At 40.2% G+C, this 23,954-nt stretch overlaps 1 protein-coding gene across 1 annotated transcript; it reads left to right on the top strand.

Moving 5' to 3' along the window:
• LOC146615705 (MAGUK p55 subfamily member 4-like) lies at positions 1-23,890 on the top strand. The gene is made up of 20 exons (XM_085374149.1): positions 1-22; positions 972-1,093; positions 1,181-1,258; positions 2,068-2,151; positions 8,636-8,767; positions 12,343-12,424; positions 12,901-12,986; positions 13,302-13,373; positions 13,627-13,823; positions 14,129-14,187; positions 14,340-14,357; positions 15,154-15,195; positions 15,312-15,332; positions 20,334-20,372; positions 20,666-20,833; positions 21,374-21,454; positions 22,884-22,977; positions 23,157-23,265; positions 23,392-23,526; positions 23,705-23,890. Exons 1-20 carry the CDS (start codon positions 1-3, stop codon positions 23,888-23,890), a joined length of 1,827 nt encoding a protein of 608 aa, XP_085230275.1.
• Positions 23,891-23,954: the final 64 nt, after the last annotated feature.

The following is a 23,954-nucleotide window of genomic DNA, read 5'->3' as shown; positions in this document are numbered from 1 at the left end:
ATGAAAAAAGCAATGGAGGATGGTGAGAAGCACATACACGTATACAGACAAATTCAGTAGACTTGAATTCACCTGTCTCAGTCATGAGTAGGTGCTTACTTGAAAAGACTTATTATAAAAGAAGGGTCAGGGCTTCTCTATAATGTTAATCCTGTCTGGTTCTGTCGGCTTTTCACCTTCTGCTCAGGAGAAATGTGAAACCTCAAACATCTGCTGTGATATTAAAGGCAATTATATTAAAGACATTCATTGGAATCTGTCAGTCACAGTGTAATTAATCATGCGTACCCCAGTTTTAATGCCCCAATTCTAACTATTTCTGACAATACCAAGTGAAAGATAAAGAGACAGTTAAGCAAACACTGGAACAATACAGTAATCAAACCAAATTTGGACAATATGAGAGCACTTTTATTTTTCAATTACTAAAAAACTTTCTCCACTGATATTATTGTACCAATGTGAAATAAAGTAATATGGAAATGTGGTTTTACTCTAAGCACTCGAACCACATTTTAATGTCAACATTTCAGACAATGCAAATTTGTTCCCCAAGCTAACCAACTTGAATTAGCTATGTATGGATCACTTCAGCATCTGTATTGGATAGCAGTATCTCCAGTTTGTTTAAGCAAATATTTTATTTGTACGATTATTTATCTTCTGTGCTGCCTTGACTACACTCTAAAGCCTCACTCTATCCGCCTTAGTGCAGCTGCCGTACCATACTGTGATATATGTCAGCAGGCTCTCAATGAAGTGGTAGAAGGTCAGCAGCTGGTTGGAGTCCAGTTTGCACTTCCTGAACTGCTGCATAGGCATAAGTGCCATATGATTGTGTGTGTAATTTGATGAATTAGTTGCAAGTGCTTTGAGCGCTCAGCTGTGTAGAAAGGTGGTGCATAACTACCAGTCCATTTACCAAGAATTCCCTGTGTCTTCCCTAATTCCCTATGTCATCATTTGTTCAGGTGTCAGTGTGGTACTATCCAGTGTGGTGAAGGATGTTGACCAAGCTGTTAGCAGGAACATTAATGGTGCTCAACTTTTGCATGAACTACTGAGTGCACCGTGGCTTTGTGCCCTGCTGAAGGTACATGATTCAAAGGTCCTGAGTAAAAGACACACACCTACCATCTGTCTGCAAACTAAAAGTTATCATTTGGTGCTTTGTCTCCAGATTTATGAGTGCCTGTTAAAGTTCCAGAGACTGACACCAAGCCCCGTTTTGCCTTATGCTGCAGGACTCTCACATGAGGTGTGTATATATACAACACAACAAACAAGCAGCCATAGACGAAATATTTAGATCCCTAAATATCAGTCATTAGTGTTCTGTAAAATATCACCTTATCACAGCTGATTCAATTGGAATTTTAATTCTGCATCTTGCAAAAGGTAACAAAATTAAAACTAAGTAAGCCTGATAATGTAATCAATACAGAAACCAACCAGAACATGTCTGCTTTCTGTAAATAATACAAAGCACAACAGGAGACACCCTCTCTACATTTACATTTAGATTTAAACCTTTCCTTTTTGAAAAAGTTTTTAGAGGATGTGGATCAAGTGACCAGATGACTGTGATAAGTCATTTTAACCTCCTAGGACCTGGCGTCCACATATTAGGACATCACACTTTGGGTTATTTAGACCAAAATACTCAATTTTGCTCTACAAGGGCCTGATATCCACTTATGAGGACATTATGCTGCTACTGTTCTTACGAAATTTTAAATGGATATCCTCATATGTGGCTCTCATTTTTCTTAGAAACAAAAATAGGGTAAAACAAAAAACTGGTAATCCTTTGTTTTTACATTCATCGGGTCCCAATATGCCCAAATATCAAAGAGAAATTAAAATGCATGCTCTGGAAGAGTTCGGGTCGTAGGTGGTTAAAGTCATTAAAATTATGTCTGGATCTAAAGTTTCTTCTGGAAATATTTCCATAGAAATCAGTGTTTTTAGGTCTCTTGCTTTCCTTTTACATATGTCTGGTATTCTGTCTTTCCAGTATAATGTAATTTAACATCTGATTCAGGAATCTTCTTAATTTTTCATTAGGTCATAACTGCAATACTGACAGCTCAAAAGCCTTCAGCTCCAGCTAGAGAGTTGTGCAGCCTCCTGAGCTCACCTCATATCCAGGTACATACACACACACACATATATATATATATACATATATATATATATATATATTAGGGGTGCAATGATACACAAAATTCATGGTTTGGTTCGATACTTTGGTGTCACGGTTCGATATTTCTTGATACAAAAAAAAATGTTCATGCTTTTTTAATTTGTCATTTATTAAAATTATAAATATATATTTTAACTCAAAAGTACAGTTTTTAAATTTAATGTTGCTGAAACAACAAAGTAATAAAAAAAATAAATCTATCTGATCGAGAAATCACTCATCTTTGGAAAAGAGAGTTTATTACAGAGAAATGGCTCTTTCCAAAATAAAAGCGATTCTATACACTTCTTCTGGGGTATACTTTCAGCAGCATATTAAACATATCAGGTCCCCATAAGGAGAATCATATGCTAACTTCTGTCTAAATGACTCGGGTAAAGTTTGTAGCATGCGTGCTTGTTGTTTTTGTCTGCTTCCACTTGTCTTTGCACTAGGATGATGTCGGTGTAAATGTGCAGTCATATTCATTGTGTTCCTACTAGTGCTGTCAGCGTTAATCTCGTTGAAATGACCTTAACGCCACAACACACCAAATCTCCGTTAACGAGCTACCGCGGATCGCCCCGTGCGTGGGGCTGGACAACCAACACATTAACGAGCTAACTGCGCTAACGCAGTAGTTCCCACCCATGTAATTGAGCATTGCGTGGCACATCCGACATACTATTTTACTTTTGTCCATGACGCGCTTACCTTCAGGGTCATACGTCACATGAAAACCAAAATAGTTCCAAACGCCAGATCTGAATGAGGGTGGGGGAGGTTAAATTTGCTATGTTGCAATGAGAGCTTAACTTGTGTCTCGCGAGCTTGCCCTGGGCTCAGTGAATCTGCGTTCGACTACTCCGCCTAGGCTGCACTGCTGAGTGCAGATCCACTGAGCGCTCAACACAGACAGCATCGTCTGAAGAAAAGTTGATAAAATAAATTAAAAATTTTGTATTGTTTGATACATATGCGTACCGAACCGAAAGCACTGTATCGAACGGTTCAATATCGATACGAGTATTGTTGCACCCCTAATATATATATATTAGAGATGGACCGATCCGATATTACGTATCGGTATCGGTCCGATACTGACCTAAATTACTGGATCGGATATCGGAGAAAAATAAAAAATGTAATCCGATCCATTAAATATCACGAAAGCACCTCACAAAACTTGCAACACGCCGTAACTCACCTCAGAACGTTAGCACGTCGGAGCAGTATGCATCACGTGATAGAGCGGCTGTGGCATGCAGGACCTGTTGGTGGTCTGGATAGCATTTGGAGCTTCGCTAGCAACCCGGCATTTCATCTCCGACAAAGTTATCCTGAGAGAAGTAAAGCAAGTGTGTAAGTCCATCTCTGAATGTTTGTAAAGCATTCCTGCGTTAAGCTTAACAAACGACTGCCTCTTCTTGCTGCTACTTCAATCATGAAACTGCTTAACGATCAGCTGATCGGCTTTTCTGTCGCGAGTCCGTGACTCTAGTTTGCTTTTGGCCCACTTTGCACCAGAAAGAGGAAACCAGTGGCTGAACAACAGCAGCACGTTTAAGCTTGATAAGCTGTTGTTAGAATTTATTTAATATTACTTTCTACTCGAGGATCTTTTTCTACGTAGCTGACGCTGGTAACTGTGCAGGGGCGGATCTAGCAAAGTTTAGCCAGGGGGGCCGATAGGGCATTAACAGGGAAAAGGGGGCACAAAGACATACTTTTCTTTCTTAATCTCATTTAAAATGTCTAGCTTTTAACAAATAATTATCTGACACCCAAAGTTTTAATTTGATGCAAAATGAATAGAAGTCCATTATTGTATATAGTAACTATTAAGTCTAATATATATACCCTAGTAAGCTATAGTACTTTTTCCTTTGGGAAGGTACCATCTGTGCAGTCTGCAATTCTGTTGAAGAAAGATGTTGAATCTATTTAATATTTCTTGAAAAATAATTGATTTCTGTGCATTTTTTTTCACACTGCATCAAATTAAGGTTGATTACGGCGATTAAGCATCATGAGGTGGAGCGTGAGGGGTGGTTCCCTATTTTTTATTTATTTATTTTTGTTGTTGCTGGGAGTTGGAACCCTATTAGTTAGGTTGCTTAATATTTATGCTAAGTACTCTTTAAAATACCAGAATAGGGAGGATGGTGTAGGTTTAAGTTTATTAGATTGATCAGTATTGCTGAACTATGAAATATTTTTTTTTGCATACAGGTATAACAGAATAGCTTTAGTGTAGTTGTTGTTTTAAACTTGAGTATGAACTTATACAAAATGCAGCAAGATATTTAAAAAACAGTTTTGTTGATTAAAAAACACTATATCGGATTCATATCGGTATCGGCAGATATCCAAATTTATGATATCGGTATCGGTATCGGACATAAAAAAGTGGTATCGTGCCATCTCTAATATATATATATATATATATATATATACACAGTGGGGCAAAAAAGTATTTAGTCAGCCACCGATTGTGCAAGTTCCCCCATTTAAAATGATGACAGAGGTCAGTAATTTGCACCAGAGGTACACTTCAACTGTGAGAGACAGAATGTGAAAAAAAAATCCATGAATCCACATGGTAGGATTTGTAAAGAATTTATTCGTAAATCAGGGTGGAAAATAAGTATTTGGTCACCTCAAACAAGGAAAATCTCTGGCTCTCACAGACCTGTAACGTCTTCTGTAAGAAGCTTTTCTGTCCCCCACTCGTTACCTGTATGAATGGCACCTGTTTGAACTCATCATCTGTATAAAAGACACCTGTCCACAGCCTCAAACAGTCAGACTCCAAACTCCGCCATGGCCAAGACCAAAGAGCTTTCGAAGGACACCAGGAAAAGTATTGTAGACCTGCACCAGACTGGGAAGAGTGAATCTACAATAGGCAAGCAGCTTGGTGTGAAAAAATCAACTGTGGGAGCAATCATCAGAAAATGGAAGACATACAAGACCACTGATAATCTCCCTCGATCTGGGGCTCCACGCAAGATCTCATCCCGTGGGGTCAAAATGATCATGAGAACGGTGAGCAAAGATCCCAGAACCACACGGGGGGACCTGGTGAATGACCTGCAGAGAGCTGGGACCAAAGTAACAAAGGTCACCATCAGTAACACACTACAACGGCAGGGAATCAAATCCCGCAGTGCCAGACGTGTTCCGCTGCTGAAGCCAGTGCATGTCCAGGCCCGTCTGAAGTTTGCCAGAGAGCACATGGATGATACAGCAGAGGATTGGGAGAATGTCATGTGGTCAGATGACACCAAAGTAGAACTTTTTGGTATAAACTCAACTCGTCGTGTTTGGAGGAAGAAGAATACTGAGTTGCATCCCAAGAACACCATACCTACTGTGAAGCATGGGGGTGGAAACATCATGCTATGGGGCTGTTTTTCTGCCAAGGGGACAGGACGACTGATCCGTGTTAAGGACAGAATGAATGGGGCCATGTATCGTGAGATTTTGAGCCAAAACCTCCTTCCATCAGTGAGAACTTTGAAGATGAAACGAGGCTGGGTTTTCCAACATGACAATGATCCAAAACACACCGCCCGGGCAACAAAGGAGTGGCTCCGTAAGAAGCATTTGAAAGTCCTGGAGTGGCCTAGCCAGTCTCCAGACCTCAACCCCATAGAAAATCTGTGGCGGGAGTTGAAAGTCCGTGTTGCTCGGCGACAGCCCCAAAACATCACTGCTCTCGAGAAGATCTGCATGGAGGAATGGGCCAAAATACCAGCTACTGTGTGTGCAAACCTGGTAAAGACCTATAGTAAACGTTTGACCTCTGTTATTGCCAACAAAGGTTATGTTACAAAGTATTGAGTTGTATTTTTGTTATTGACCAAATACTTATTTTCCACCCTAATTTACGAATAAATTCTTTACAAATCCTACCATGTGGATTCATGGATTTTTTTTTCACATTCTGTCTCTCACAGTTGAAGTGTACCTCTGGTGCAAATTACTGACCTCTGTCATCATTTTAGGTGGGGGAACTTGCACAATCGGTGGCTGACTAAATACTTTTTTGCCCCACTGTATTAGGGGTGCAACGATACACAAAATTCACGGTTCGGTTCGGTTCGATACTTTGGTGTCACGGTTCGATATTTTTTCGATACAAAAAAATGTTCATGCATTTTTAATTTGTCATTTATTAAAATTATAAATATATATTTTAACTCAAAAGTACAGTTTTTAAATTTAACCCTAACCCTTGTGCGTGTTTTTTATTTTGACAGCGAATGCGCACCTGCGGACCACTTATGTGCAGCCCTGGTTATTTAGCTCATCATATTGCAGCCACAGAAATTCTTTTGTCCATGAAACCATAAAGCTGCACTTTCTTTTTGCCTTATAGTCTGATTTGTCATAACTTCTCCGTTTTGTGGTAAGCTTTTCTTTGGCTGTCACTTCTTCACCCTGACCTGTCTTATTTGGCTCAGCAGAACTGAAATGCTTTTACACGCTCACTCACGTAAGCTCAGCGATTCTCTGCGCGATCAACCTCTCACATGTTTAAGCTGCGGGAGATTTCACTTGTCATGTTTGCATAGTAAGCTAACGATTAATAAGACGATGTCAGAGGAATTGGTGCACAAATTATCATCACTCACCAATCAGTACTGTCGCTCTCTATACACAGTTCGCACGATTGCAAAGTGAAAGCAAAAAAACAAGCGCAAATTCAAACGCAACTTCAATATGTCACATATTGACAGTGACTCACCGATGCCAATGACATAATTACCCAGCTACATTTCTGAAAGAATGCAAAAGCATTGACATATATTTTTTCTACAATAGCCTGACGGGCAGGGAAGAGATAGATTTTGGTAGCCCGACTGAAAAAATCGCTAGCTCCGGGACGTCGGGCTAGCGATATTGCAAGCCCTGTATCTGATTGAGGAATCACTCATCTTTGGAAAAGAGAGTTTATTACAGAGAAATGTCTCTTTCCAAAATAAAAGCTATACTATCCGCTTCTTCTGGGCTATATTCTCAGCAGCATAAGGAGAATCACGTGCTAACAGCTGTCTAAATGACTCGGCTAAAGTTAGTAGCATGCTTGTTGTTTTTGTCTTTGCACTAGGATGATGTCGGCGTAAATGTGCAGTCATATTCGTTGTGTTCCCACTAGTGCTTTCAGGTTAATCTCGTTGAAATGACCTTAACGCCACAACACGGCAAATCTCCGTTAACGAGCTACCGCCGATCGCTCCGTGCATGGGGCTAGACGGCAAACACGTTAACGAGCTAACTGCGCTAACACACTAGTTCACACCAATGTAATTGAGCATTGCATGGCACATCCAACATACTGTTTTACTTTAGTCCATGACTCGCTTACCTTCAGGGTCATACGTCACATGAAAACCAAAATAATTCCAAACGCCAGATCTGAATGAGGTTCAATTTGCCTGTTGCAAGTAGAGCTTAACTTCTGTCTCGCTAGCTTGCCCTGCTCTCTTCCTTCTGACTATGCTGTCTGTGTTGAGCGCTCAGTGGATCTGCGCTCGACAGTGCAGCCTAGGCGGAGTAGTCGAACACAGATTCACTGAGCGCTCAACACAGACAGCATCGTCAGAAGGAAAATTGATAAAATAAATTACAAATGTTGTATTGTTCGATACATATGCGTACCGAACCGAAAGCACTGTATCGAACGGTTCAATATCGATACGAATATCGTTGCACCCCTAATATATATATATATATAGATTCGTTTTATAGATTCATTTTAGAATCCATGTTCATCATGGCATGCCTTTCTTAACCTCTGGGGGGTCCTAGAAAAATGCATACACTATTGGGCTTAGAGCCACAAATCGACCACGCCATGAAAAGTGCCATAAAATATCTATATATTAATATTTTTTTCCACTTTAAATTAGCCAATCTTTTAGACCTACTTCTCCTTGAAATATTCATATCAAGTTTTAATTACATTTCGCGGATTTTAACCCTTTATATCCCGGTTTCGTCACATGGCCGCACTGTTTTTTTAGCCCCAAAAAACAAAGAAATCAAATATTTCCCAAAAGATACAATTCCAAGGCCCGGACTCCCGAGTACCACCAACATTCGGAAGATGGCCCATTATTTGGTTGTAATGACCGTGGAATGGGAAATAGCGTTTATAATGGTTTTCAATGGGGCACAAATCGACCACTAGGACCAATAGTGTAAGTTTATCTGTAGCTCAGCCACTGAAGCTAATTTAAGGGAGTCAGACTGGAATTTTGAAATATATGTAACCAGACTTTTTTTTGGAAAAGTTGGCTATATTCCGTTCAACACAGTGCAAATGGCGTGTATACGAACAATGAAAAATGTCACACCCAAGACCACCCAGAGGTTAACTTATAACTTATATTTGAAGTTTCTGGTTACCCATTACTGATTATCTATCTCTCTGTATATCAGGCTCTCTTGTCATCTCATGACAGTGTTGCACAGTCAGACTATGAGCCTGTCTTACCCCCTCTGCCTGATGAAATACCAGAGGATGAGGAGGCAATGAGGATTGTGTGTCTTGTAAAGAACAACCAGCCTCTGGTAAGACATAAGCATTTTCCTCATAAATGTAAACTTTTGCTCAGAAATACAGTTTCGTTCGTGTCAGCTATAGAAACCTATAAATATACATAAATGTGTTTTTGTCATTTTTTGTCCTTGTTTTTTGTTTTAGATAAGCTAAGGTAGCTTAGCTTTCTATTTACATGGCGTTATTAGTCTCAATATCTATGTCGTCCAAAACTCTCTGAAAGAAAAATGACAAAAAACATTGCTTATAAGCACAATCCAGAGAGTGATTACATTTTCAAACAAACCAAACAAATTAGTAATATATTCCTGTAAGATAGGGATGCAGAAATGATCACTTTTGTTAAACAGAATCTATGAAGTCAACAAGATGGCTTGTTGACTTCATAGATTCGATGACAAATCTGAAGGTAGCCTTGCAAGGTGCCCTCAGATTAGTCATAAAGTAGTTAAGTCTTAAATTGCTTAAATATAAATTACATTATGTTAACTTTAAAATGTTCTAATAAACCCTAAAAACTCAAAGTTTCTCATCTTTCATTCATTAAGAGTGGAGAAGAGTGTAGAAGGAGTGTAGGAGAAATTCACAGCCGCTGGAGCAGCCTGCACCGCTTTACATTGGAACGCCTCATCCCTGCAAGAAGAGCTCAGTCAGGGGAGGAGCTCAGAGTGCCCGAAAGTGAAGCAAAGCTTCCCCTTGTTCATAAAGACGGCAGGTCCCACCCCTTTCTCCCTCGCTATGAATCCACAGGAAGTTGCTATTTGTGTTCACCAACTGTAAAACTTGGGAACAAAGGACTCAATCAGTCAGCTCCCTCTGTTTTGAACCCTGCTACCTGCACTGGTAAGAGGAGGAAGAACAGATGATGACAGTCCATACAATCACCAATCATCTGACCATTTTCATTTGATCATTCTTTGTCTGTATTTAAGCCATCAAATATAAAAAACAATGGCAACATATCATAGAAACGCAGGCCATCCATCAGTACCTTCACTAATCATAATCGAGGATTCATTCTTTCTTGTATCTAATCATTCTAGTATTTGGTACTTTCTGGGCAAATATTTTCATATGTCTAGCAATGGCAATGAAAGGCAACAACCACTTCATCTATCTTGGTGTCATTCCTCAGTGCAACTAAGTGTTCATTTCTTCATGAACCTGCCATCATCTGGCAGTCTATAAGTCTTTTGGGCTTTCCTGCCATTACATTTCTTTTCAGACATAGTTTGCTAATGTCTTTCTGTTCTCTTGAACTGCAAATTTATTTGGTGGTTCATTTTCAGAGGAACTCAAACCCAATGGGAAAGATGGTGCTTCAACCAGAGAGAGCAGTGATGACTACGCATACCCACCTCCTCCAATCCCAGCTTACAGTTTTAGCCTTCCCAACTCTCCTGTGTTGTACAAAAAAAATTCTACAGGAGGACAGTCAAAAAATATCCCCACACCTGGAAGGACCTCCTCTTGTCGTGGCATGAACCCTCTTAGATCTCGCACTGCTCCTTCTAGTCCTGCAGCTAGAAGGAGTACTCAGGAACAAGGGGTCAGCACTATCTCCAGAAGAGATGGTTGTCAAACCACTCAAACCAGACCTCATAACACACATCAGGAAGAGTCTTTAAATCATCCATTAATGTTCCACTACGCTACAGCTCCTCGTCACAATGAATGCCAGAACATATCAAAACGTAAACAAAATGCGCAGCAGCAGCAATCAAGACACCATAATCAGCCTGCTGAACTCAAGAAACAGTGCAGTGTGGAAGAGCTTAGGTCCACTGTTCAGATGGTGGCCAGCAGTATTGAACACAATAGTCAGGATGTACGCCAACTTGGTGAGAGGATGGTGGCAGCATCAGAGATGATCACAGACAGCGTGGAAGAGAACGCCCAGGCACTTAACCTGCTTGCCGAGGTGGTGGACAAGCTTCAGGGGCTAATCGTAACCAAAAAACACCTCGAGTCATCTCCTTCACAGACAAAGACACAACAATATCCACCCTCACCTCCTCCAAGGGTCTCCTCATTATCTCCAAAACTTGTCCGCAAATCTCCAATACCATACCCAGGCCCACTCTCACCATCTTCTTCCACTACTTTCTCCTCTTCTTCATCCACAAGTTCTTGTGCAGATGACTTTACAACATCTAGGAGTCCAACACAAATTAATGGTGGATCCAAAAGGATGGTGGCAGCTCCTCAGAGGGCAGGTAGGGGTGGTAATAATGGACAAGTGAGGTTCAACACTGGAACCATTTCAAGAGCTCCTCTGGAGGACCAACAAGACTGTAAGAGTACAGGCTGCTTAAAAACAAAGAAGAAGAAGAAGAAAGAGTAACTAGACTAAAAACAAAGCTTTTCATCTCTTTCCAGCATTTGTACTGGAAAAGCTGTGACAGTGACAAAAATACCTAATGTTTTAGTCTAAAAAGAAATATCAGCTACAACAACATATGGACTTTTTTTTTTTAATTTGAAGACTTTTTCGATTTTTCAAACAATCACTCAAAGGAACAAAAGCAAACAATATAAAGGTACAAAGCAATTTCTTTCTGTCTTATTTTCGTCATCTAGTCCAACTATTCTTAAAAAGTATGACAGCTTTCATTTTTTTCATCAGCTCTGATTTATTATTTTGGGTTCTTGACTATGATGGTCTGAATATATACATTGAGCAAAAAAGGAGGAAAGTGTTTAGGGTTAAATTTATTTTTAATAATATTTGTTATGGATTATTTTGTACATGTCGAACTGCATTCATCTTGACTTATTGTTTGTATATTTACGTGGTATCTATTGCACATCAAATACAGCAATAAAACCCTGTGGAAACACCTAAGAAGTTTTACATTATTCCACATATAGAAACATCAAAATTAATTTTCATGAGCACTGTTTTAGCGCCTGGTTGGAGCTTATGTAATTGGCATTTTTTTAAATAATTTAGCATTTTCATTTCCCAAAACTATGGTAGCAAATTTGCAGGACTACTAAAGTTATCCTTAATTTTCATGATCCCTTGCTACCAGTTTGCTTCTAGCAATGGCCTGTAGTGGACATGGTATTGTGTTGATAGTGTTTACCTTTAGAGTCCCCATGATATTTTGATGTAATGCAAAATGAGTTAATATCAAATGCCCAAGCATTAAAATATAAAGAAAAAAACCCTTTAGTTATCTATTTAACTTTGATCTACCACCAGCACTAAACTGTGTGGCTTTGAGTTGAATGTATGTTCAGCTGCTGGGTGTATTATGTTAGTGTGTATATTGATATTCCTCACAAAATGGCACAAAAATGGAAGGCCTTATAAAAAAAATAATAATAATAACTGGCATACAAGAAGAGCTTTTACTTAATTTGCTGATTTTTTAATGAGGATCTCATGAAGAGAAAATGTGTTTAAACAAAGTATTTATTATTTACTTTTAAAATCGTGTACTTTTAAAAATTAATTTAGTCAAAATTTTCCATTTGCTAATCTTAGAAAACATATTGCCTTTGCCTTAAGATCTCTTGTCACTATTTTTGCTTGCTTTTTACTTTGTTGTTAAATTTTGAACAACTCTCTATCTGTTAGGGTGCAACTATAAGAAAGGATGAGGCGACGGGAGATATCTCTATTGCCCGGGTGATTCATGGAGGATTGGCTGACCGCAGTGGTATACAAGTATTTTAAGTGTGTGTGTGTGTGTGTGTGTGTGTGTGTGTGTGTGTGTGTGTGTGTGTGTGTGTGTGTGTGTGTGTGTGTGTGTGTGTTACATGTTTAGACAGCTTTGTGAGGACAGAAAATTGACATGCCACTATACTTATACAGTCGCTTATAACAAAATGTCCGTCCGAGTTTGAAGGTGAATGTGGTTTTAGTGTCAGGGTTACAATTAGGTTATGGTTAGGTTTAGGCTGAGGGTTAAAGAAAGCAGTATGTCAATGAGATGTCCTCACTAAGATATGAAAATGTGTGTGTGTGTGTGTGTGTGTGTGTGTGTGTGTGTGTGTGTGTGTGTGTGTGTGTGTGTGTGTGTGTGTGTGTGTGTGTGTTGCATGTGCATTTTTGCTTATGTCTGTGTGTGAGAGATGAAAACATCACGCCTAGCAATAATATGTCTTAATAAATATGGGTTTTTGCCTGTATCAGGACTTCTACATCCTGGAGACCTATTAGTGGAGGTAAATGGAAACCCAGTGGTGGGCCTGGAACCAGAACAGGTCATCCATATACTGGTATGCTATCAGCATCTGCTAAAAATAAGAAAAACATTATTTAAAAGAAAATACTATTATCAATGCTATTGTATACATTTTAGAAATATTAAAGGCAGTTTTTACCACCTCATTCAAAAGCCATTTAAAGTAAAAAAAAAAAAAAAAAAAAGAAAACGAAAAAAAAAGAAAACGAAAATGTTAAACACAAGCTTTATAGTATTAATAATATGTATAAATGATAGTATGACAACATGCTTGGTGAAAGCGTGTACATTTGATTATTAAAAATAATTCTCACCATGTATACTTCTTGTGTATGACTTTCCCTGTCAGGCCAATTCCCAAGGCACTATCCTGTTTAAAATCATTCCAAATCCATCTCAGGCCATCCTCAGCCAGACACCAGTAAGAAACACACACTTTATCACTTTACCTCCAGTATCACTTTATTAAAAGCACATTTTGTTGACATTAAACTTACTTATGAGCAGGAAAATCCCTGTACAATTACTGACATGATTCACTGATTGTTATTTTCCAGGCTGGTGTTCCAGGTTTAAAAACATGATTTCCCTCAGTACATCTGTGAATGTTTCACTTTTTGATTAATTTATTTTTTAATCTGCAATAAAACAAAGTTTATCTGTCTGTCTTCCAGGTATGTATGAGGGCAATGGTAGACTACTGCCCTCTGCAGGATTTTTCCATCCCATGTCCAGATGCAGGAATGGCATTCAGCAGAGGAGACCTTCTTCAGGTGGTTGACCAGTCAGATGGACAGTGGTGGCAAGCCAGGAAACTGCCATGTGCTACATCCTGCGCTGGTCTGATTCCCTCGGCCAGCATGCTGAAGAGGTGAGACGCACTCACATACTGTGAAGATGTGACGAACTTACAGGCCGCAGCCAGAGGAAGCGGTTAGTTTATAGATCTGACATTATGAGAGTAAGAAAACATTTATAACATAATTCTAAGTAACTTTAAAGGGCTACATCACTTTTATTCTGCACATTTAACTGATGGCAAAGCCTTAACACTGTTAGGTAAAGTTAGCTTATAATAATGTCAGAAAGAATATATCTTTGCAGTTTGGCTCCATGATTTTAGCTTAAGACTCTAATACATTGGTTGCATTTAACAATTTATTTCTCTTTCTACAGTAAACAGAGGGAACAATGGTGGTGTCAGCCTTTACAGGTTCATACCTGCATCAGACCACGTGAGGAATCATGGTTGTTATTATTAAACATGTGCTTATTTAATGGTTTATATATTATATGTACATTTATTGCAGAGTTGTTTGTAACTTGGATATTTCTCAGTAATGCCTAAACGGCTGTTTATTTTTTCTGTTAACCCTGCTGCCCTTAGTGACCCTGACTGCTAACGGTGGGTGTGACATGTGAAACATCATCCATAATAGTCATTTAATGTCGTAGTTTAGTTCATTTTATTTTTCTGAGTGTGCTTGTTTGTTAGCTTGTTTTGATGACACCTTTTTTTATTATTATTATTCAGCACTAATTACTGTTATCTGCACTAACCTGTCAGTCAATTCCTAACACAGAGAGGTGTCGCTTAGGCTAATAACAAACCACCAATAACAAAAACAAGAAACCACAGAAGACTTTTTTTTAAATCATTGAATAAAACTATAATAATTGAGGTCTCTGAGACTATTAACAGAAACAATAATCTATACTACTGGTATACAATATCTCCCAAACATCACTTGTTCGTCATGTTAGGGAATATCTTGTAGTCAAAACCAGCTATCCATGCATGCATACTTATCCAGAGTCAATCACAGCTTTCATAGGATGAGAATTCTATGAGAAATCTATCCACAGGTCACCAATCTACCAAAGAGAGAAATACAACCATTCGCACACATGAATCACCAATTGAACTACAGTGTTAATTAAGCTGCTTCTGCAGCTGCTTATTTCATCTTCTGAGAGATCTCAAAGGTAGAAACAAGAGCTAAGATCATGCCAGGCTGCTCCTTTCACAGTAACTGAAGTGTGTTATGTTGTGTTACAGTCTGTCACATTAACACTTTCAACCAAACATAGCTTTTTGTGCCTTTCAGCCATACAGTATGTTGTCTTTGTTGGTGTATTTAAACCCAGCTACATGTATGTGAAAATAAGCTTTAACTAACTTTTCTGTTATTTTGTTCCAGAGGAAAATCCTGCAAATTCTGATGAGAAACATGCAATAACAGGTGAACATAATAAATACATATTCATATATATTTTAAATATTTAGTTTTTATATACGAAAGCTATGCATTATTCAACAACCCATTGAATGTCACTATTTTTTTTTTTTTTTTTTCAGATCTGGAGGAAATAAATTTTGGTAGGTAAGTCTGTCCAGTGATGAATGTGTAAAAAGTGCAACCTTTTGATTGCATGACACTCATTGCTGTTCCTTTCTATTTCTTAGTGGGGGTTTTTCTCATATTTATGTCTATTGAGTTTCTCATCAATACTTTAGAGTGACAGACAACCAAACAACAAATTCTTTACACATGAAGTTGAAAAGATAAATTATTTAAAACAAACAAACAAAAAAATATATGTATAATATAAAAAAAAAAATCCCCACTCGCCCCTGTGGGCAGTCAATCCTTCAAGCTCGGGTCCTCTACCAGAGGCCTGGGAGCTTGAGGGTCCTGCGCAGTATCTTAGCTGTTCCCAGGACTGCGCTCTTCTGGACAGAGATCTCCGATGTTGTTCCCGGGATCTGCTGGAGCCACTCGCCTAGCTTGGGAGTCACCGCACCTAGTGCTCCGATTACCACGGGGACCACCGTCACCTTCACCCTCCACATCTTCTTGAGCTCTTCTCTGAGCCCTTGGTATTTCTCGAGCTTCTCGTGTTCCTTCTTCCTGATGTTGCTGTCATTCGGAACCGCTACATCGATCACTATGGCCGTCTTCTCATGTTTGTCTACCACCACTATGTCTGTATCTGGAAGTCCCACAGGATCTTAGCTCGGTCATTCTCCACCACCCTTGGGGGCATCTCCCATTTTGACCTCGGGACTTCCAGGTTATACTCGGCACAGATGTTCCTGTACACTACGCAGGCCACTTGGTTATGGCGTTCCATGTATGCCTTGCCTGCTAGCATCTTACACCCTGCTGTTATGTGCTGGATTGTCTCTGGAGCATCTTTACACAGCCCGCACCTGGGGTCTTGCCTGGTGTGATAGACCCCAGCCTCAATGGATCTTGCGCTTAGTGCTTGTTCCTGTGCTGCCATGATTAGTGCCTCTGTGCTGTCTTTCAGTCCAGCTTTGTCCAGCCACTGGTAGGATTTCTGGATATCAGCCACCTTCTCTACCTGCCGGTGGTACATACCGTGCAGGGGCCTGTCCTTCCATGATGGTTCCTCGCCTTCCTCCACTTTCTTGGGTTTCTGCTGCCTGAGGTATTCATTGAGCACTCGGTCAGTTGGGGCCATCTTCGTGATGTATTCGTGGATGTTCCTTGTCTCATCCTGGACTGTGGTGCTGACACTCACCAGTCCCCGGCCCCCTTCCTTCCGCTTAGCGTACAGCCTCAGGGTGCTGGACTTGGGGTGAAACCCTCCATGCATGGTAAGGAGCTTTCTTGTCTTGATGTTAGTGGCTTCTATCTCCACCTTTGGCCAACTTATTATGCCAGCAGGGTACCTGATCACGGGCAGGGCGTAGGTGTTGATAGCCCGGATCTTGTTATTACCATTCAGCTGATTCCTCAGGACTTGCCTGACCCTCTGCATGTACTTGGTGGTTGCAGCTTTCCTAGCGGCCTCTTCATGGTTCCCATTCACCTGTGGGATCCCCAGGTACTTGTAACTGTCCTCTATGTCGGCAATGTTGCCTTCTGGTAGTTTGATCCCCTCCATTCTGACTACCTTCCCTCTCTTTGTTACCATCCGACTACACTTCTCCAGCCGAACGACATTCCGATGTCATTGCTGTATATCCTGGTGGTGTGGATCAGTGAATCAATGTCTCGTTCACTCTTGGCATACAGCTTGATGTCATCCATGTACAGGAGGTGGCTGACAACTGCTCCATTCCGTAGTCGGTATCCATAGCCAGTCTTGTCATTTATCTCTCTGAGGGGGTTCAGGCCTATGCAGAACAGCAGTGGGGACAGAGCATCTCTTTGGTAGATCCCGCACTTGATGGTGACTTGTGCTATGGGCTTGAGGTTGGCCTCCAGTGTTGTACGCCACATCCCCATTGAGTTCCTGATGAAGGCTCTCAGGGTCCGGTTAATCTTATATAGTTCTAGGCATTCCAGGATCCAGGTGTGGGGCATTGAGTCATAGGCCTTCTTGTAATCAATCCAGGCAGGACAGGTTGGTCAGTCTGGTCCTGCAGTCTCAGCTGACTGCTTGGTCTGCCAGTAGCTGTTGTTTTGTGCCTCTGGTATTCTTGTCCATCCCTTTCTGTGCCCCGCTTATGTGTTGACCCATGTGCCTGTTCATCTTAGCCACTATGATGCCTGACAGGAGCTTCCACATGGTGCTGAGGCAGGTTATTGGTCGGTAGTTGGAGGGGACCGGTGCCTTCTGGGGGTCCTTGAGGATCAGGACTGTCCAGCCTTCAGTTAGCCATTCCGGGTGTCTCTCGTCAACTAGCAGCTGGTTCATTTGTGCTGCCAGGCGCTTGTGGAGTGCAGTCAGCTTCTTCAGCCAGTAGGCGTGAACCATGTCAGGGCCTGGTGCTGTCCAACTCTTAATACTGGAGACCCTTTCTTGGATATCTGCCACTGTGATGGTTACTGGACCCTGTTCGGGGAGGTCGCTGTGGTCTGCCTTCAGATCCACTAGCCACTGAGCATTGCCGTTATGGGTTGCGTCCTTCTTCTATATGCTCTTCCAGTATTGCTCCGTCTCCAGACTTGGTGGTGCTGTTCTCTTATTGTTCCCTTGCCACTGAGAGTACACCTTTGCTGGTTCTGTGGAGAAGAGAGATGGACCGATCCGATAGTATCGGTATCAGTCCGATACTGACCTAAATTACTGGATCGGATATCGGAGAGAAATAAAAAATGTAATCCGATCCATTAAATATCAGAAAAGCACCTCACAAAACTTGCAACACGGCGTAACTCGACTCATAACCGTAGCATGTCGGAGCAGTGTGTTCACGTGATAGAGCGGCTATGTGTATTTGTAGCCTCGCTACAAAACCAGAATTTCATCTCCGATGAAGTGATCCCAGAGAGAAGTAAAGCAAGTGTGTAAGTTCGTCTCTGAATGTTTGTAAAGCATTCCAGTGTTAAGCTTAACAACTGATATATGGAGCGACTGCCTTTTAATGAATAATTATCTGAATCTTACACCCAAAGTTGTAATCTTGTGTAAAATATATAGAAGTCCATTACTGTATATAGTAACTATTAAGTCTAATATACCCTAATAAGCTATACTACCTTTTCCTTTGGGAAGATACCATTTGTGCAGTCTGCAATTCTGTAGAAGAAAGATGTTGAATCTATTTAATTATTCTTGAAAAATAATTGATTTCTGTGCATTTTTTTTCTAACCTGCATCAAATTAAAGTTGATTACGTCGATTAAGCATCATGAGATGGAGGGTGGGGGTTGGTTCCCTATTTTTTTTGCTGGGAGTTTGCAACCCTATTAGTTAGGTTGCTTAATATTTCTGCTAAGTACTCTTTAAAATACCAGAATAGGGAGGATGGAGTAGGTTTAAGTTTATTAGATTGATCAGTATTGCTGAACTATGAAATATTTTGTTGTATTTTTTACATACAGGTATAACAGAATAGCTTTAGTGTTGTTGTTTATTTAAACTTGAGTATGAACTTATACAAAATGCAGCAAGATATTAAAAAAACAGTTTTATTGATTAAAAAACACTATATCAGATTCATATCGGTATCGGCAGATATCAAAATTTATGATATCGGTATCGGACATAAAAAAGTGGTATCGTGCCATCTCTAGTGGAGAACAGCTGGTTTATTCTCCTGCCTTCTATCTCTCTGGTGTACCTCCTCAAGTGGCTGGCCAAGGCTGTGAGTCTTTGCTTGGCAGTTTCCAAGGCCTCCGGTATGGACAGTTTCCTGTACTTCTTAGGCACCTTCCTCATTGCGCCTTTCTGCATCTCCGATAGTTGGCTAACCTCCCTCCGTGCTACTTTGATCTTAGCCTCTAGCCTCCTTCTCCATGGAGGGTACTGCCCCTTGTGGCTGTTCAACTTGTAGCCAAGCATCTCGCTGATCACTGCTGCCATATTGTAGATCAGCTTGTTAGTGTCGGTAATCATGGCTGTAGGTATCGTCCGTAGTGCTGCATTAACATCATCTAGCAGACCTTCTGAGGGTACTTCACGTAATCTTGGTAACCGGCTATGGGGGGTCCAGGTTTCAAGCTTGGCCATGATCCTATCTTTCAGGTCAGTTCATCTCGCACTCAACGATCCTTCTCCTATCGCACTTGGGGCATGGTACCCAATCTCGAGTGGCCCCCTGACCTGGCGTCCTGGTTCCCCCTTGCCGTAGCATTTATGTTGTACCTCATCAATCTCTAGCTGTGAGAGCAGTCCCTTCTTTCGAATGTTGGAACACTGAGCTACTAGTTGTTTCGCCGTCATTGTGGATGTTGGGTATCGAAGAATCCATAGGTCCCTCATCCTATTCATCTAACCCCTTCCGCCAGGGTTACTTGCGTAGTAGCATTCCAACAACGCCTTGTTTTTGTCTCTTGCCCACCGATGCCTTCTTGTTCCAGTAGCCCACTTCTCGTCAGGGTGCCCTGGTTCCTCAACACCTGACGCGGACCTTGTTGAACTTGTACTACTGGAACTTATTGAGGATGCGGCCAGGAATCCCGTCCGGACCAGTAGCTTTGCGTGCGTTCACCCTCCTGAAGCACTTCTGCACATCCTCCTCAGACATAGTGTTCGCACGAACATCTCCAGGGTTTTTGATTTGGGAAGGATTTAACTGTTCTGGATGGGACGACATCTTCCACGCATTTTCTGATGAATCCGCAGACTGAATCTGTGTACTCATCAATATCATTAGCAGCCACGTGAAACATTTCCCAGTCCGCATGATCAAAACAGTCCCACAGCGTAGACTCTTTTTGTATATGTACTTGTTTATTCCGAGTCATAATTCGATAAAATTATTTTAATGAAAATTTTAAATGGCGGTAATTTAGGTGCATTTTTAATATGACCATGAAAATTAAGGTCAGGCTTACAAACAAAAAATAAAATGTAGTAAATACATATAAAAATAAATGCTTACTTGTTTCTGTACTTAATAAAAAGAAGAAATGTACTGCCTGGTGATAAATCTAGGAGTTTGAATGTTTCTTTCCTTCAGATGAAGCTGAATCTGATGTTACTGATGGAATCTACCTGGGTAAGACATATATGCTATTCAGATAATTAGGTAGTATTTAAGTAGTCATTAAGTGGGTAGCACTGATAATAAAATCTATACTGAAGGATGGATTTAATAAGACAAGTTATTATTTAATAATAAATTCCTACAATCTAATGAAATCATATCTATAGAAAATATATATTATCAATAATAAATCATTTTACTGCTGTCTCTAAACTTTGGTAACGTTCACCTTATAAGGAGAAGTGTGTGTGAGAAGTGTGTCAAGTTTATTAAGTGAAACTAAAAGTGCTCTTTAACCTCACCAGCTGGTTTCCGTCGAAGTTTCCGTGTCTGGAAGAGGACTTCCTACAGGAAGCGACGACAGTCGTGCACCACCTGCTCCCCCAACACCAATGCTTTGTCCACCCCCTATGAGGAAGTGGTTTTGTACCAGCGCCCTCCTCAGGAGAACCACCGCCTCATCATCCTCGTTGGTGAGATGAATAACTGCATTAATAACACATGAATGCTTCCATGAGAAATCAATCACTGCCTCCCAGCTGACCCTGAAATTATGGAATGTCGGTAAAGTGTTTCAAATAGACCTCCCACCTCATGTCAAAAGACAACTGCAGCACAAAATTGCTGAACAGAATAAAGATTAACAAAATCTGTGATTATCAATTGATCTTGAGACCCTCTGTAATAGAAGCCTCTCTGTATGCTTAGATTTTTCACTGGTTTCTTGAATACTGAATTGCTGGCATAACTACAGTAGTCCTTTGAATTAAGTACTTATCTAATTATAATACATACAATAAATAATGCTTTACTTTATGTACTGTTCAACACACTGGTCTCATCCTTGTATCAGGAGAATGTTTGAAATTGTTTCACTTCTACTGTAACAGCACCTGCTGTTTTCTCCTTGTTTGAAAAAGTTTATTCTCCAGCATTCTTGTCCGTCTCTGTATGTATATCTTTGGAAGTCTGAAGGAGATTCCTACCAGTTCATTATTTGTTCTTCTGCACAGGTGCTTCAGGAGTTGGAGTAAATGAACTTAGGAAGAGACTCATCAAACTGAATCCTTCGACATTCCAGGGACCAGTGCCTCGTATGTGCCTTTTACTTAACACGTGTGAGGTTTTCCTAATGAAATCAAATGAACCTGTTCTTCTCATTTTAAATGACAATAAAAAGAGGGCTCTACATTTAAAAAAAAAGAAATATATGTTTTTGTTTTGTTTGTTTTTAAACATCTGGAATATTATCATGGACTGTGTGTGAGGATGGTTGTGAGATTTGAAGTCACCTGTTGGTTTGCAGTTGAGCCCAGTTTGGTATAATTACTTATGAGAAGTGTCTTGTGACTTCCAGATAAGAAGCATGACTTACTGGCTTTGACACTCTTGAAAAAAAAATATTTAGCTCAATAGCGGAGGAGGTAGTAAAGTCATGAAAGTGATTTTACCTGCTTTACATAATTATTAGGGGTGCAACGATACACAAAATTCACGGTTCGGTATTTTTTCGATACAAAAAAATGTTCATGCTTTTTTAATTTGTCATTTATTAAAATTATAAATATATATTTTAACTCAAATGTACAGTTTTTAAATTTAATGTTACTGGAACAACAAAGGGATAAAATAATAAATCTATCTGATCGAGAAATCACTCATCTTTGGAAAAGAGAGTTTATTACAGAGGAATGGCTCTTTCCAAAATAAAAGCTATACTATACGCTTCTTCTGGGCTATATTCTCAGCAGCATATTAAACATATCAGGTCCCCATAAGGAGAATCATGTGCTAACTTCTGTCTAAATGACTCGGGTAAAGTTTGTAGCATGCGTGCTTGTTGTTTTTGTCTGCTTCCACTTGTCTTTGCACTAGGATGCTGTCGGAGTAAATGTGCAGTCATATTCATTGTGTTCCCACTAGTGCTGTCAGCGTTAATCTGAAATGACGTTAACGTCACAACACGCCAAATCTCCGTTAACGAGCTACCGCGGATCGCCCCGTGCGTGGGGCTGGACGGCGTCAACACGTTAACAAGCAAACTGCACTAACGCAGTGGTTCCCACCCATGTAATTGAGCATTGCGTGGCACATCCGACATACTGTTTTACTTTTGTCCATGACGCGCTTACCTTCAGGGTCATACGTCACATGAAGACCAAAATAGTTCCAAACGCCAGATATGAATGGGGGAGGTTAAATTTGCCATGTTGCAACGAGCTTAACTTCTGTCTTGCTAGCTTGTGCAGCGCTCAGTGGATCTGCGCTCGACAGTGCAACCTAGGCGGAGTAGTCTAACGCAGATCCACTGAGCTCTCAACACAGACAGCATCGTCAGAAGAAAAGTTGATAAAATAAATTAAATAATTTTGTATTGTTCGATACATATGCATACCGAACTGAAAGCACTGTATCGAACGGTTCAATATCGATACGAGTATCGTTGCACCCCTAATATTTATACTGCTGTTTTCACTGTGACTAATTATTAATATAAACGTTCTGATTGGTCTGTTCTTCTAGACACCACTCGCTCAATCAGAGCAGGGGAGCAGAACGGTAGAGAGTACCACTTTGTTACCAAAGAACTGTTTGAGTACATGGTCTGCAACCACAGGCAAGATTTTATTCCTTTACTATAAATTTTGCTAATGTTCTTGGTGTTGATTGTCATGATTTTTGGGGCTTTTTGTTCAAATTTTAGGGAACTATATAAGTTTATTATTTATTTAATTATAATTGTATGCTGTTTTTGCCCGTGTGGATGTATGAATGTGTGTGTGTACATGTGTTCAGATTTCTGGAATATGGGGAGAGTAAAGGTCAGCTGTATGGAATTAGCACTGATGCCATTGATGAGGTGCTAAAACGAGGGCGGATGTGTATCATTGACGCCGAGCCCCATGTGAGTCTCATGTAACACAGATTCACTTATTTCATGTATTCTGAACAGTCTCTAAGTTTTCTGTGAAGCTTTTTGTTTGCATATGATTGAAAAGGCTTTGGTGTTAATATAGTATTTTATTTCCAGAGCATCCAGCTGTTGCGAACAAAGAAATTTAAACCCTATGTAATTTTCATCAAACCACCCAGCCCAGACAGACTCAGGGAAACTCGGAGAGATGCTCGAATCATCACCAATTATGCCATCAACAGAGTTTTCTCAGTAAGAGCATAAAAAAATTTTATATGTGTGTGTGAGTGTGAGAGAGAGAGAGAGAGAGAGAGAGAGAGAGAGAGAGAGAGAGAGAGAGAGAGAGAGAGAGAGAACAGCTGCTTATGAAAAAGAAAAGCAAAAGCATGAATGTTATTTAAAACTGACAATAATAATAATGTCGTTTTAGGATGAAGACTTTGCAGAGCTTGAAGAGACATCAAAGCCGATTGAAGCAAAGTACAAGCAGTTTTTTGACAGTGTCCTGGTGAACGATGACCTACAGGACGCTTGCATAGAGCTCTGTTCCATCATTCAGCAGGCACAGGATGAACCACAGTGGATACCTGTAAGCTGGGGAAGAGCAGAGGATTAGCACAGGGGAAGAATAAAATACTAAAGAGATACAAAATGACAACGTGAAAGTGAAATAAGAAGAA

This window comes from Diplotaxodon limnothrissa, linkage group LG16, assembly GCF_057381915.1.
Source record: "Diplotaxodon limnothrissa isolate DT_005_m linkage group LG16, D_limnothrissa_male_GT1.1, whole genome shotgun sequence".
Classification (NCBI taxonomy): domain Eukaryota; kingdom Metazoa; phylum Chordata; class Actinopteri; order Cichliformes; family Cichlidae; genus Diplotaxodon; species Diplotaxodon limnothrissa.
The sequence above is the reverse complement of the archived record's forward strand: the minus strand, read 5'-3'. Positions and strand labels throughout refer to the sequence as shown.